This window comes from Lycium ferocissimum, chromosome 1 (assembly GCF_029784015.1).
Source record: "Lycium ferocissimum isolate CSIRO_LF1 chromosome 1, AGI_CSIRO_Lferr_CH_V1, whole genome shotgun sequence".
Taxonomy (NCBI): domain Eukaryota; kingdom Viridiplantae; phylum Streptophyta; class Magnoliopsida; order Solanales; family Solanaceae; genus Lycium; species Lycium ferocissimum.
The window spans coordinates 14478163-14492981 of NC_081342.1; the positions used below are offsets into that span (position 1 = coordinate 14478163).

At 36.2% G+C, this 14819-nt stretch overlaps 3 protein-coding genes across 3 annotated transcripts; all 3 read left to right on the forward strand.

Moving 5' to 3' along the window:
* Nucleotides 1–337: 337 nt before the first annotated feature.
* Nucleotides 338–4699, forward strand: LOC132049402 (UV-B-induced protein At3g17800, chloroplastic). Its single transcript, XM_059440180.1, has 2 exons — nt 338–765; nt 3649–4699. The coding sequence occupies exons 1-2, from the start codon at nt 410–412 to the stop codon at nt 4448–4450; spliced, it is 1158 nt and encodes a 385-aa protein (XP_059296163.1). The 5' UTR covers nt 338–409; the 3' UTR covers nt 4451–4699.
* Nucleotides 4700–8843: 4144 nt separating this feature from the next.
* LOC132049408 (chloroplast envelope quinone oxidoreductase homolog) lies at nt 8844–11164 on the forward strand. The gene is made up of 4 exons (XM_059440194.1): nt 8844–9033; nt 9344–9485; nt 9569–9660; nt 10243–11164. The coding sequence occupies exons 1-4, from the start codon at nt 8950–8952 to the stop codon at nt 10933–10935; spliced, it is 1011 nt and encodes a 336-aa protein (XP_059296177.1). The 5' UTR covers nt 8844–8949; the 3' UTR covers nt 10936–11164.
* A 588-nt stretch (nt 11165–11752) lies between these two features.
* Nucleotides 11753–13721, forward strand: LOC132049411 (chloroplast envelope quinone oxidoreductase homolog). The gene is made up of 4 exons (XM_059440208.1): nt 11753–11971; nt 12188–12329; nt 12485–12576; nt 12972–13721. The coding sequence occupies exons 1-4, from the start codon at nt 11906–11908 to the stop codon at nt 13665–13667; spliced, it is 996 nt and encodes a 331-aa protein (XP_059296191.1). The 5' UTR covers nt 11753–11905; the 3' UTR covers nt 13668–13721.
* Nucleotides 13722–14819: the final 1098 nt, after the last annotated feature.

Sequence of the window (14819 nt, forward strand, 5' to 3'; positions counted from 1 at the left end):
TTATATACGTCTTTAATGTAAAAGCAAAAAAATTTAAAAATATTTCTTTATTTCTTAAATTACGTATCTAATTCAATTAAGACACTTAATAAGTGACAGGGAGTACTACTTGACACCCGAACCACCTACCAAACGACCCCTTACGACCCCTTACTGTTCTCCTTCCAGAAGGATCCAATCACTAGAGAAGTTGGAATCATTTTTTCCCCTCCAAGTTGGCCATTATTAATTATAGACACCCTCACAATTGGGACAATCCACTGTTCAATAAGTACAAAAAAACTTTTCCTAATTATTACTACTACACTGGATAAGTCACAATCCTTATCCTGTCCCCCCACTGATCTATAAACCTTCAATCCCCATATCCTAATTCCCCAGAAGAAGTAAACACCAAATTTCTTGTTGAATGGACTGTAGCCTCTCCTACACAAAAAAAATCACCCTTCATCAATCTTTACCTTTTATGGTAAAGATAAAGACTTTACTACCCCATACCCGTTTTACTTTCAAGAATTCACCTAAGAGATCATTCTTTATAGTAGCCAGTAGTAGTAGTAACAGTAAGTGTGGGTTTAGTGGATTGAATGCACCGTTAGAACCAACAACGTTGTCTGGGAAGTTGTTGGGTAGTGTGCTTTTGAATGATAGAAAGTGTTTTCATGTTGCTGTTCAGAAACAGTTGGAGCAGTTGGCTTATGATAGGGATGAAGCTAAGGCTCGGATGAATCTTAGCTTTGGCTCGGATGAAGGTTTACTGCATAGGTTTGTGTAACCTTTTAACTTTTTACCTTTTACCTTGGCGCCTTTTATAAAGTACTTGGCTTTATTCTTATTAAAAAAAATGGTTTTAGAGTCTGTTTGGATTAGCTGATTGTTAATAGTTGAGAAGCCTTTTAAGTGTTGAAAATGATTTTATAAATAAGCAGTTATATGCTGAAACTGCTAATAAGTAGTTAGTGTTTTGGTGAAAAAATTCTGATAAGCTGTTGGAATGAACTCTTAATATTTTTGCAAGAAATTATAAATTTAAAAGTATTCTTGTAAAGAAAAGGAGGAACAACGGATATGGAGTGAAGTTAGGGGTTTTGTTTTGGGAGAAATATTTAGAGAATTTAAAAATAGTAGTAAAAGACTTGATCAAACCAATGGGATGTGAGTCGATTCTATGTTGAAGAAAGAATCGAATATTCATTGATCAAATTATTCACTCCATAGTCTGATAGATCTTTTGAACAACTGATTAATCGGACGAGAATAAAGATAGAGTCCAGTTCTACATGTCAATACCGGCAACAATGAAATTTATAGTAAGAGCAAAATCCGTCTACTTTAAAAATCGTGAGAGTTGGGGATGACCGGCCGAAGCATTTTGGTGTGGACCAAACATGTAGATAAGCTAAAAAGTGCATATAAGACGGTTTGACCAGCTTATAAGCTTAGCCAAACACCCTCTTGTTGTCTTTAATATCCCTATGCAAGAACGAAGCCTCAGTATTCGGGTCGGCTGTACGAATACCCTATATTTACAGGATCCATCTGTATAATCTTTACGCTGATAGTTAACTGGGGCTTGGGACCAGCAGTTAAAGCTCACGTAGCAGATACCATGGTAACTATGTCCACCAAAGTTTAGACTGATGGAAAGAAATGTCCCACTTTAGGCTCTGATCTTTCTAGCTTCCTTGACTGACCTGCTCACTGCAGTTCAACCAACTCTCTAAAGTTCTGTTGTAGACCAGTGTAAATCCCCTACTGCTCTCGAAGCTTGTAAAACTAGAAAGAGAACTGTATTAGTACAGGTCGATTGAAGTAAATGACTTAAATAGACTTGTTTACACAAAACTTGGTATGTAGTGCAATCATTGATTTTGATTTTTAGGTATATATAACTTCTGAGTCTCACACAAAGTTGGTTTTTGTTTTGGATTACTGAGTTTAATGGTAGAGAGTAATTGGATGATCATTTACCAAATCCTTGATTTCTTGGGTGTTATCATGTTAAGAGGAGTATTCAACAGGATAGACTTGGACAACAGCTGCTGGAGCCTGGAGAAAAGTTAGCACAAACTAAAACTCAAGTAGAAGTAACCATTAAATTAGTGAAAGGGTTGGGAGATATCTACATGTACTCAAATATGTACTCTTTCCCTCTCTTTAAATCAATAATTCATCTGTACTTGTAAAAGAAAATCCATAGTTCAGCTCTATTCGCCTTTCATCTTCCGCCTATTCAAAGACATCTTTTACATTCCTTTCTTTCAGCTCTACTCTTTTCCTCTCTCTCTTAAAATATGCTTAAGAAGGTTGAGTATGTTATAATCATTATCTTCATTCACTGATCGGTTTCTGAGAGATACTTGGCGCACTTATCTTGCATTGTTATTTAGGACAGGATAAGGTGCAATTGAAACTTTCAGTTACTACTATTTTGTGTCCACTTATAACAGCATATGAGTTTCTTCGTTTCGCTTGATTAAGCTCTTTCTTCAGTTGAAGAAAGACCACCGTGTTTTTGTAAGTGTCTCCGAACTACATACCTTTAGACTGCATTTTAAGGTTAAGCAATACATAAAGAGAAGGTTTTGATTCAGTTAGTCAATGTCCTCAATGTTCATCAATCTGTTGTTGCAGATAATTGTCCTCAATATGAAAATGAATCAAGAAAGATGCTGTCCTCAATATGAAAATGAATCAAGAAAACTTTATTAACTCCAATTAACATGAACGAAAGATGGGGGAGGAAGAAATAAAAGGGGAAGAGGGTGGTGGGGAGGCATGCCACGTGGCGTCCACCTTACCCAAATGTCAGGCCATGTGGGATTTTAAATAGCCATGGTGGAGCACAGTCAGAAATTGGGGTATGTTTGATTACTTTGCTAACGGGAGAGTTAATTTTGTTCTGATAGTGTAACGGAGGTTAGATGTAGACAATATTTGAAAGTAGAGGGGTAAATTAGGGCCTTTTCTCTTGAAAATAAGCTGCAGCAGTGCAACAACAATCCAAATATAGTCATCATGGAACGTAATTAATTAAGAATTTATCTGCTTTTGCATTCTATGATTTCAAATTCTGTTTGGTTTTGGTGGTATGTTGGTGCAATTAGTATGTTGTTGTCCCTTAAATGATATACGAGCATTTGTTTTGTAGAATTTCAATATCATTTTTTTTAGAATTGCAGTACCAAGTTGAGGACAAATGTAAGAGATGCGACGTTGAACATGTGGAACATGGGAGAAAGTGAAAATGTTGTGGCCATGGATTGGGGGCTATCTTTATTGACTTTGCCCTCCTTACTTTCATTGACTAGGCAGTGAGCTTTGAAAATAACATGGAAAGTGTGTTTTGTTCAAAATTAGTTTTCTATTCTATTTTACTTGTGCAACAGCTCTGTGAAGAATGTAACTATTTTTGATATTATACTAGGAACCACTGACGGGAGCTAGACATTGTCATTGTTTTGGTGCTTAATTCATCAGCGAAATGACTAAAATAGTAGGTAAATGTTGGTTTCTATGCGATGATGGTAGGAATAATTGTTTGGACGATTCGTTGTTAGATTACCTGATACTTGTTCGTCTGGATATAGACTATCTAAGTCTCTCCTGTGTTGGATTTGCTGAAATTTGAATATGATGTTATGACAGGAGGATTGCTGAATTAAAAGAGCTGGAGTGTCAAGCTGCTGTTGAAGACATTATGTACGTGCTAATATCTTACAAGTTCTCTGGGATCAGAGTTCACTTGATTCCCAGGCTTTCGAAATGCATGTACAATGGCAGACTTGAGATATGGCCTTGCAAGGACTGGGAACTTGAGTCTATCCATAGCTGTGAAGTACTGGAAATGGTTAGGGAGCATCTTACTACTGTTCTAGGATGGAAAGAGAAGTCAAATGTGGCAGACAATTGGGCCCCTACTAAAGTACAAAAATATCAGCTCTGTCGAGTATATGCTGCTTCTGTTTTGTACGGGTATTTTTTGAAGTCGGCTTCCTTGAGGCACCATTTGGAACAGAAACTTGATCATATCAACCCTGACCTTGGTATTGCTAGTTCCAACCAACTCTTACTTTCAGAGATGCGGTCCTTAGGATCGGATATTGTTCCCTTTGGTCGCATCAGTGGGACACGATCTACATCAGTGGGTCAAATACCACTTCTCCGTGAAAAAAGGCAAGAAAAACTGAAGTATTATGTGATGACTTTTGACCCAGAAACATTGCAGATGTGCGCAAAACCAAAGTCCAAGGAGGCCCTAAATCTGATTGAGAAGCATAGTTATGCGCTCTTCGGTGATAAAAAGACAGGTTTGGTGGCGAGTGATGAAGTAATTTTGACATCATTGGCAAGTTTGAAGAGAGTTGTCTTGGAGGCTATTGCCTTTGGTTCTTTCCTTTGGGATGCAGAAGAATACGTTAGGACTGTATATAAGCTCAAAGAGGACTAACTAGGCAGTGGCATGATATGTTCTCTATTAATGTTGTCATATATATATATATGTATGTATGTATGTATGTATGTATGTATGTATGTATAAATCCTATATAGAAGCTTTCTGGTATCTGATACCAACGGATTTGTTCTCTGGTAGAAAATATCAGAGGATATGCTTTGTAAATTTGAATTGTATAGAGCGTCATCCGTAGTATTGTGAATAAATCATGTATGATGTAAAGCAGTTTCATGATTTTGTCTATTGACCAGTGCCCAGACCATTTCATTTTGGTCTGTATTAGCAATGCGATATACGAATACGTGAAATATTTTTGCAGGCAAAAGAAGTCATCCCCAATGGGATTGTAGAAGGATGAATATGTTAGCGTGTTGGTTGTTGAGTAGGCCCTCTTACCAGTCAACCCCTGCAGAGGAATCTCCATCATATAATCTTTCGTGCAATCCATTTCTTCAATACTTAAGACAGTTGACCCGCTATTGCCATTGATGAAAAGGTCAGCTTCATTCAAGAGTTAATTCTGAGCACCAGTTAGCAACTAGCTGTGTTGGTTAACAGCCAGCAGAAAACTTGTCATATTTTCTAATGAGATGCTGGAGGAACGAACAGTTGACTATAAGTTTGGTTTATTCCTTTTCATTTCCTACTTGAGTTTTATTAGAATAGTATTAGGGTGTGTTTATATCTGTCAGCCCTGTTTTCTGCATAATTTTAACCGAGCCTTAGCAGTTCTAACTACGCATCTCGTGTTTAATTTGGTTGAAACAGTGATAGAAAAAATAGAGTCTACACGGATTAAGTTGGGAACTGCTTAGTTACACAAAAGTCGCTAATTGCAAATAAACATTCTGTTGCAATTGGAAGGTAACTTTGGTCTAAGGGTTAAGAAATTAAGTAGTAGGTGGTATGGGTTTTTTAAGTCTTAATGAGTGATAAATGCTTGTTTATTCACTTTGTCAATCTCTAAACAAAAGCATCATATAAATTAGTTAGGATCTTCCATTTGGAATTAAACTTAACTTGACGACTTTGTGTTGCCAAAATGTGCGGACAACTACTTAATTGAACCGTATAAACTAATCACATGAACTCAACCAACTTATTATCCAAACTATTTAAATCTATCAATACGTTTATGTTTCTTGTTTTCTCATCCTTTCCTCCTGTTTCAATGGTGCTTCTCTTCTTGAACACCGTATTCTCAACCTTAGGTACGTTATTCAGCTTCATCATTAGCTCATTTTTTCCTACGACAGCCTGTGCATTCGTGCTGATGATCCAAGCACTTAAAGTTCCTGGCGAAGCCATGCAAACTGGATTGCAAGCCATAAAATGTGTCATTAACACATGCATAGAATATCTGCTTGATCTTCTGTTCGAAGTATTGAGTAACGCGGCGACTTGTTTCTTTGATATTCTCAAGACAAGCCTCCTAGAGGGTTCGTCTACCATGATGTCGACCATGGGAGAAGTAATAGAGAAGTTGAGAAATTCATCAGAAGAGTTGTCAAAAGAATTGTTGGTGGTTTTTGAAGGACTACAACAGATGATTAGTAAGATTGTGGAGGATTTGTTGAAGAATTACATGGACGCTGTAAAATATGTCATTCAAAATGCTTGATTAGGCTTATAGCTTCAAAACTCCAAGGAGAAATTAAGAATTGACTTTGTACGTAGATACAAATCAGTTTGTGCTGACTTTGAGGTTTTTGTCTATATGTTTAAATGCTTGGAACCGGTCCAATTGTAAAGAATTATTTTATCAAATGACTAGGTTGTATTTCTAACATAAATTTAAAATTTTATTCTCAATGCGGAAGAAGAAAATATTTTTTGGTCTTATGCTATACTAATTGTATTGTATACGTGTGTTGTACTTATATTTTGTGTCAATTATTACTAATTTGTATATAACAATAAATTTAGTTGCTTACATATATTAAAACATTGTTTGTATTACAGAATAGAAATCAAATTATAGCTTGAGCTGAATTCTAGGTAATACATGTTAGTAGCAATGTGTATAAAATGAAAGGGACTCACACAACGCATAAGAGATGAGTCCATGGTATCTAAGCACGGTCTATATGGGTAGTGTGTAGCGGAGTGTTTCATACCTCTAAAAAGTCAAAGGCAAAATGAATTGGCTTGATAGTGAGCACATTAGAATAAGTGTGTAAACAATACCCATAAACCCAATTTGGGATGAGCTACTTAGGCATGAGAGATATACGAAAGACATAACCTTGAAGGTTATAACATTTAAAGGTAATGAAGTTCACCCTTGGAAGGCGAGTGGTCAATAAAGGATATGACAAGCCTTTCATGTTATGTATGCCTCGTTTGGCGATAAGAAATTCGAGAGAAGCAGGAACCATTAAGTGGTGTTCTAAGATTTGCTTTGTGTGCCAAATGGAGTCAATTGAACTTGAATTGACGAGATTCTTGCATTACATGTGCGTAAATGTTTCAGACGATATATGGGGTTAAGTTCACAATGACCATTACAAGAGTTGGTCTTGATTTTTTGGCCTGCTGATTAAATATTTAAAATATTGCCTCTGGTTCATAAAATTAGCTAGGCAAAACTTTTGTTGGCCATCAGACATAAGTTGTTGACATAAATTAGTGTTATTGTGTTGCCTATAAGACATAAGTTCAAAATATTTCAAGACAATAAACCTGCTCAATTGACCACAAGTTCTACTTTATAGGCAAAAACTAGAACTTATGCCTGATGGGCAACAGAGGCAAAACGTTTGTTGTTTATCGGACATAAGTTGTGGACATAATTTAGTTTTGCTTAAGGCATAAGTTTATGATATTTCAAGACAGTGAACCTGCTCAACTGACCACAAGTTAAGCAAAAGTTAGAAATTAAGTCTGATGAGCAATAAAAGTTCTTCCCAGTTAAACTTTTCAAGTTAAGGTCATTATTACAAAGAATTGTTAAGCGGGGACAAAAATTCAAGACCGAACAATTTGGGGACACCACACGTCATTTCCTGGGATATATGAAGCTAAATTACGCTTCTAAAAGTTGAAGGGTCATTTGCACTTTTGGCCTATTTTGTGTTGGTCTTTAATTTTTCCCTTCAAATGGACTGCTCTTAATTTTGCCCTTCAACATTGAACTTATGCTTAAGGGCATAAGTTACTCATCATAAAATCCACAAGTTATGTCAGGGCCCTCAAAGAACATATGCTCCTATTGGCATAAGTTCGACCAGCCCATTTGAAGGACAAAAATTAAAGACCAATTCATTTGAAGATAAATCGTGCAATTAATTGAAAGTGGAAAACACGATATATTTGGGCTCAAGGCCCATAAGTTTGAGAAGTCAAGTATTGACGTAACTACCATTATGACAACTTCGTTCAGGCCAATAATTGACCCTATGGCCTATACAAAGATATTGACTTTTTTGGGAACACCTATATACGGCGAACTCAAGATGAGACACAAATTCCATAACGAGAAAGAAGTCAATAGCTTGATAAGTAAGAAGAAAGGGATAAAGTTGTGGGTTGAGATGACAACTATCCTGGTAGCAGAAATGATCAATCTATGTTCAAAAGAAAATCTCATGCAAGTTTATAACTCATTAAATTGTCTTCTGAAATAAATTTAAGATTGAGATGTCGGCTCAAAAATACATCGTCTAGACCTAATTAGTAGTTCCTCAAACACCCTACACAAAACTTAAATTTTAGGCACGTAAAATTGTACATGGAGGAATATATTTCCTCACTGATGTCCCAATTTAAGTGTCCTGTAGCCGACGGATGCATCCGTAACTAGGAAAAGATTCCACGAAGCGTATGAAAAATAATTGAGAATAGACATACTCTTATTAGAGAAGTGTCATAACAAGAAAGGTCACTCGACGTGCCGTTTCGGTAAGAAATGATTTACCAACCAAAAGGAATGAGAAGGAAATTAAGAACTACTTCTAAGTTAAAATGGTCACAGTTATCCCAATGGAGTTTGTACTCGATCTAAGTTAATTGAGTGATTTTGTGAAATTTACCACCACTAAAATGAACTCAATTTTAGGCTACAGTGAAATGCCGCGAGAAATGTCAACTATTGTTTAAACAGGCTCAAACGGTCCACCTGTGAAATTATAATTGCTTTTATTCAATTTTAATATGTTTATTTTGTTTACAATTGTGTGGCTCTGTGTTTGTATACATCACGATCTTCAAGAAAATGGATTCAATGATCTCTTCGCAATCCCTAATATTCAAGGCACGCAGTTCCAACAAGGCAACTAGTGAATACAATAATATTAGACTGGTTTACTAACAAGTGGCAATGGTTATGCCACGACAATACAAGGTTGACAGTTCTCCTTGGAAAGCACGAGGAAGAAGGAAATGCTGACTAGCACCACTTTTCAACAATTCAAACGCAGACTATTAATTTGCTTCAACATTCGTCCCCAATCTAAGTTTAAATACAGAACATAAACTCTAAAGAAATGAAATGAATGAAAACAATAGCTGGTATGGCAGGAAAGCTAATGCGCGCGGTGCAGTACGACTCTTATGGAGGCGGAGCTGCTGGCTTGAAGGTACTTTGATTTCTCTGTAGTCACATGTAATTATCTTATAAGTGACATGATTTTGTAAATATATTTTATAACGTCATCCCATGGGGACAGGGGTTATCGAACCCAACACTGTATGTACAAGGTTAAAATTATTTTTTCTGTATATATAATAAATGTCGAAACTTTTGTTTTTCCCGTGTGTTTACTTATTTATATTTTTGAACCCCTAGTAAAAATCCTGGCTCCGCCACTGCGTTGTCACATAGAACTTAAACTATAATGAATGATTAGGTTGCTTTATGTAGCCAAAATTTAATATTGCTTGTTGCAGCATGTTGAAGTTCCAATTCCTACTCCGAGCAAGGATGAGGTCTTGCTAAAGTTGGAAGCTACAAGCTTAAATCCAGTAGACTTGAGATTTCAGAAAGGCGTGGCTCGTCCTTTTGTTCCTCGCAAATTCCCCGTTATACCTTGTAAGTTCGATAATTTTTCACATCCATTATTGTCTCCTCATTAAAATTATGCACTTTTAATATTGTATCTTTGTGAGGTGCAGGTACTGATGTAGCAGGAGAAGTTGTAGAGGTTGGATCTAGTGCTGTAAAATTTAAGGCTGGTGACAAGGTTGTGGCTCTTCTTAATCCACTTGTAAGTCCAATTCCCATCCGTCTTGACTTGTTTTTAGTATTCTTTTCTTGCAGATGGAAGGCTCTAAAGTTACATTTAGGTCACCAAAAAAAAAACAAGAATTGTCTGTCTCTTCTTTAATTTGTTCTCTGTTACTATTATTCCAAAGTACTTATCCTCATCAACTTGATTGTTCTCTTTGGTTTATATGATGAGTTTAGTGTAAAGATTTGTTACACTAGCAGTGCAAGTTACCCAGGTATTTGCAGGTTATCACTCTATTTTTCACGTTATACTACTAAAAAAACAGGAATTAGCAACGGACAAATTCCATATACATCAAAATCTTAGCCGCAGATTAGCGACAATTAATCACAAAATTCTGCTAGCTACGAGCAATTTAGCGATGGATCAGATTAGTAACGAAGTTCATAGCTAATTCCATTTATTTTTGTAGTGTTACCATATTAGTCTTGATATAGACAGTTACCGTTCGTTGTAGGTCAACTTTATTTGATAGTGAAAGAATTATTTACAACGTCAGTGCTCAAAATATAGATTCTAATATAATAGTTGTAATGATATTCGCGTGCTTAATAACAGATAGGAGGCGGACTGGCGGAGTATGCAGTTGCAAAGGAGAGCTTGACTGTTCCAAGGCCAGAAGAGGTATCGGCTGCTGAAGGTGCAGGCCTTCCAATTGCTGCTCTTACAGCACACAAGGCCCTTGTTGATGTTGCTGGAATTAAACTAGACGGAAGTGGACCGCGTATGAACATTCTTGTCACTGCTGCCTCAGGTGGTGTCGGACATTATGCAGTTCAATTGGCAAAGTTGGGTAATACTCACGTTACAGGGACATGTGGAGCTCGTAATATTGAATTCGTAAAGAGCTTAGGAGCAGATGAGGTTCTTGACTACAAGATGCCAGAAGGAGCAGCTCTCACGAGTCCATCAGGGAAAAAATATGATGCAGTAATTCACTGTGCTAGAGGAATTCCGTGGTCAATATTTGAGCCTAATTTGAGTGACAACGGTAAAGTCATTGATCTGACTCCCGGACCTAGTTCAATGTGCACATATGTATTGAAGAAACTGACCTTCTCCAAAAAGCAGTTGTTGCCATTGATTTTGATTCCTAAAGAAGATAAGGAACTGAACTTGCTTGTTAAGTTGGTGAAGGAAGGGAAGTTAAAGACCATGTTTGACTCTAAGCATCCTCTAAGCAAGGCTCAAGATGCTTGGGCCAAGAGCCTTGATGGACACGCCACGGGGAAAATCATTGTGGAGATATAAAAATACTGGTCTATCACTGAGCGTTGAGAGTATTATGGTATTATGCCAATAGATAAAGATCGATTAATCTCATCCTATTCAAGTGACCAGTCAGACTTTATTGAGATTGGAAATCGCCTTAATGATTATTTGTTATTGCCCTATCATTTATATGTATGTGTGTCGTGTAATTCTTTTTGTACCTTTGCCTTTAGAGTCAATAGTATAGCTGTAAGATTTCAATATAAAATTCAGGCGATTCTTCTTTCAACTTAGAGAAATTTGAGAAATGAAATGGCTGATTTCTGGTGCAATACTAAAAATGGTTAAGAAATAACTTTAACAGGCTAAATTAAAGTCCAGCAGTAATATAACTAGTAGTTTGAGACTAAACTATATTAGCCTAGTAATAACTTGAACTTGCATACAGTTTATACGTGAAATTGAACATAGATTGGCATTATAAGAAGATTTTTTTTTAGTAAATATAATGCAGATAACGGAATCGCTTCCACCATATAAAATTCGAGAAGAAAGAAAACGAAAAAGTAGTTGGTGCTCTAGAGGAAGATGACTTCCCGTGGGCAATGACTTTTGTTTACATTTCTGTGTGTGCGTACACAACTTGAACTTCAAGAAAATGGATTTGATTGGTTGATTATCCACTATATGATCTCATAACAATTATTAATACTCCCAGTATGCCATCTCAGCAAGGCAACAGTTGACTGTTTCCACGAGTCAATGCTATTTGAATATATATTTCGAACTTAGTTTTGTTACAAGTGACAATGGATACGCCAACAACTTTACAAGGTTGACAATTCTCCTTGGAAAGCAAGAGGAAGGAGGAAACGCTGACTAGCACCAACTTTCAACAATTCAAGATTAGAATATTGCTTCAACTTTCGTCCCCCAATCTAATTTAAATGCTTCTGCTGAGCAATAGGACAATGAAGTGAAATTAGTGAAAATTGAAACAGTAGCCAGTATGGCGGGGAAGCTAATGCGCGCGGTTCAGTACGACTCTTATGGAGGCGGCGCTGCTGGCTTGAAGGTACTTTCTCTCCATTCCTAATATTGGATGGAAACTCTCTATATATGATGATGGAATTAACTTGTATATTTCAGTTAAGCTATCAGTCTTTTTTCTTTTCCTATGTAAGCAGGTGACCTGTTTATTTTCTATGTTATTAGTCTCCCTTTTTATGGACAATTACTTGTAGTTATCTTACAGTATAAATATTCTCTTGCGCTTTGTTGCTTGTTGCAGTATGTTGAAGTTCCAGTGCCTACTCCAAACAAGGATGAGGTCTTGCTAAAGTTGGAGGCTACAAGCTTAAATCCATTAGACTTGAGATTTCAGAAAGGTGTCAATCGCCCTTTTGTTACTCGCAAATTCCCTGTCATACCTGGTAAGTTCAATAATCTATCACATCTAGTCCTTTCTTCAGAATCCAAAATAAGGAGACATCAAGAGGCCCTAATTAACCCCTTCTAGCTCATCGTTTATAGTTTTCTATTTAGTATATTATACACTTCTAATACTGCAATTTTTTGTGAGGAGTAGGTACTGATGTAGCTGGAGAGGTTGTAGAGGTTGGATCTAGTGTTGTAAAATTAAAGGCTGGTGACAAAGTTGTGGCTGTTCTTAATCTTCTTGTAAGTCTGATTCACCTTTCATTTGACCAGTTTTCAATACGCTATTCTTGCATATTTCTGCAGTCGGTATGCTCTAAAATTGCACTTTTAAGACACAGAAAACTTTGTCTCTGTATCTTATTTAATTTGGTCTCTGCTGTATTAGAAAGTATCGTCATCAACTTGATCTTTTTGCCTTAATATAATGTATTAAGGTTTTATACGCTGCAGTGTAAACAAATGTTATAGTATATCAATGTAATTTCTTTAGGTTACAATATAAGTGCTGATATGGAGAGTTACATGTAGACCAACTTAAATTGATAAGAGTAAAAATTCACTGAATTGTAGATGCACAGAATATAAACTCTATTATCATAGTTGTAAGGTAACAATATTCATGTGCTTGATAACAGATAGGAGGTGGATTGGCCGAGTATGCCATTGCAAAGGAGAGCTTGACTGTTCCAAGACCAGAAGAAGTATCAGCTGCTGAAGGTTCAGGTCTTCCAATTGCTGCTCTTACAGCACACAAGGCCCTTGTTGATATTATCGGGATCAAATTGGATAGAAGTGGACCGCCGCGTTTGAACATTCTTATCACTGCTGCCTCAGGTGGTGTCGGACATTATGCTGTTCAATTGGCAAAGTTAGGTAACACTCACGTTACAGGTACATGTGGAGCTCGTAATATTGAATTCGTAAAGAGCTTAGGAGCAGATGAGGTTCTTGACTACAAGACTCCAGAAGGAGCAGCTCTTAAGAGTCCATCAGGAAAGAAATATGATGCAGTGATTCATTGTGCTACAGGAATTCCTTGGTCAACATTTGAGCCTAATTTGAGTGAAAATGGTAAAGTCATTGATCTGACTCCTGGGCTAAGTGCAATGTGCACATATGCACTGAAGAAACTGACTTTCTCCAAGAAGCAATTGGTGCCATTTGTTTTGATTCCTAATGGAGATAAGGAATTAAACTTGCTTGTTAGGTTGGTGAAGGAAGGGAAGTTAAAGACCATGTTTGACTCCAAACATCCTCTAAGCAAGGCTCAAGATGCTTGGGCTAAGATGATCGATGGACATGCCATAGGGAAAATTATTGTGGAGCCATAAAAAAATTTGTTCTAATTGATTTAAAGGTGAAAATGTTGATGCTGAGCATTGATAGCATACAAGGATTTATATCGATAGATGTGTTAGAAATTTCGAGTGAAGGAGAAATCCCAAATCGCTCAAATTCATGTAAATGGAGGAAATAACTATTTTTTACTTCACTCAACTAGCTTGCATATATAAAATGATATGGTATCTAGGTACTTATAGAAGTCTTCTAACATGTAGTTACTAGAGAACTTGTCAAACACAATAATAAATTTAAATAATTCTTTTATTTATATCTTCTACTAATAATTATAGCAAGCTGAACAACATATTTCCTTAAATAAGAAAAATTTATCACTTTTAAAAAATAATCTCAAATGTCTATTTCTTCTCCTATTCCTTTTCCTTTTTCAATTTTTCACTTTTAGTGTTCTTTTTCTTTTCATTCCTATTCTGTCATCTCCCTCTTAATTCTACGCCTTAATAAAAGAGGAAATGTCAATAAAATGTTCACAAAGTCGTCAAAAACAATAGCTAGAAAATCAGAAAGAGATGTTTAACAAAACTTTGCCAACTCCAAGATAAACACTACTAACAAAACTTGGTGCGGTCATAAATCAAACTGACCAAATCAGGAGGAGCTTAGCCACTGATCCCTTTAACAATAAAATCAAGAAGCAAGGTCAGCAAATTTTTAAAGGAATTAAACCAATAGCATAAAAGAATTCACATAACTTGGCAAGAAAGCTAGGAAATGAAGAAGATATATGATAAATGATATCCACGTTAGATACATGATTATACTTCGACACAATAGCCCCGTTATATTTATCACTAATACAACATATCCACTTGATCAAAGAATTCCCGACCAATTAAATCTATTTCTCCAAATTAGAAAACAAAATAAGCTGTTTAAGAACAAAATAATTCCCATCCAGAGTTCTGATTTGGAAATTGGATAGTTCCCCTAAAGAAAGTTATTTAAGAACAGGCTAATCGAGGAACTAATAATAATATTGCGTAGATTAATGATCTTTTAGAATTGATAATATACATCAAGATATTTGTCCCAATGCTTTTGTCCAATTGAGTCACAGAAAGTTTAACCTCCTAATTACAACCAAAATTCAACCAAGAAATGATTCACAATAAATCTTAAAT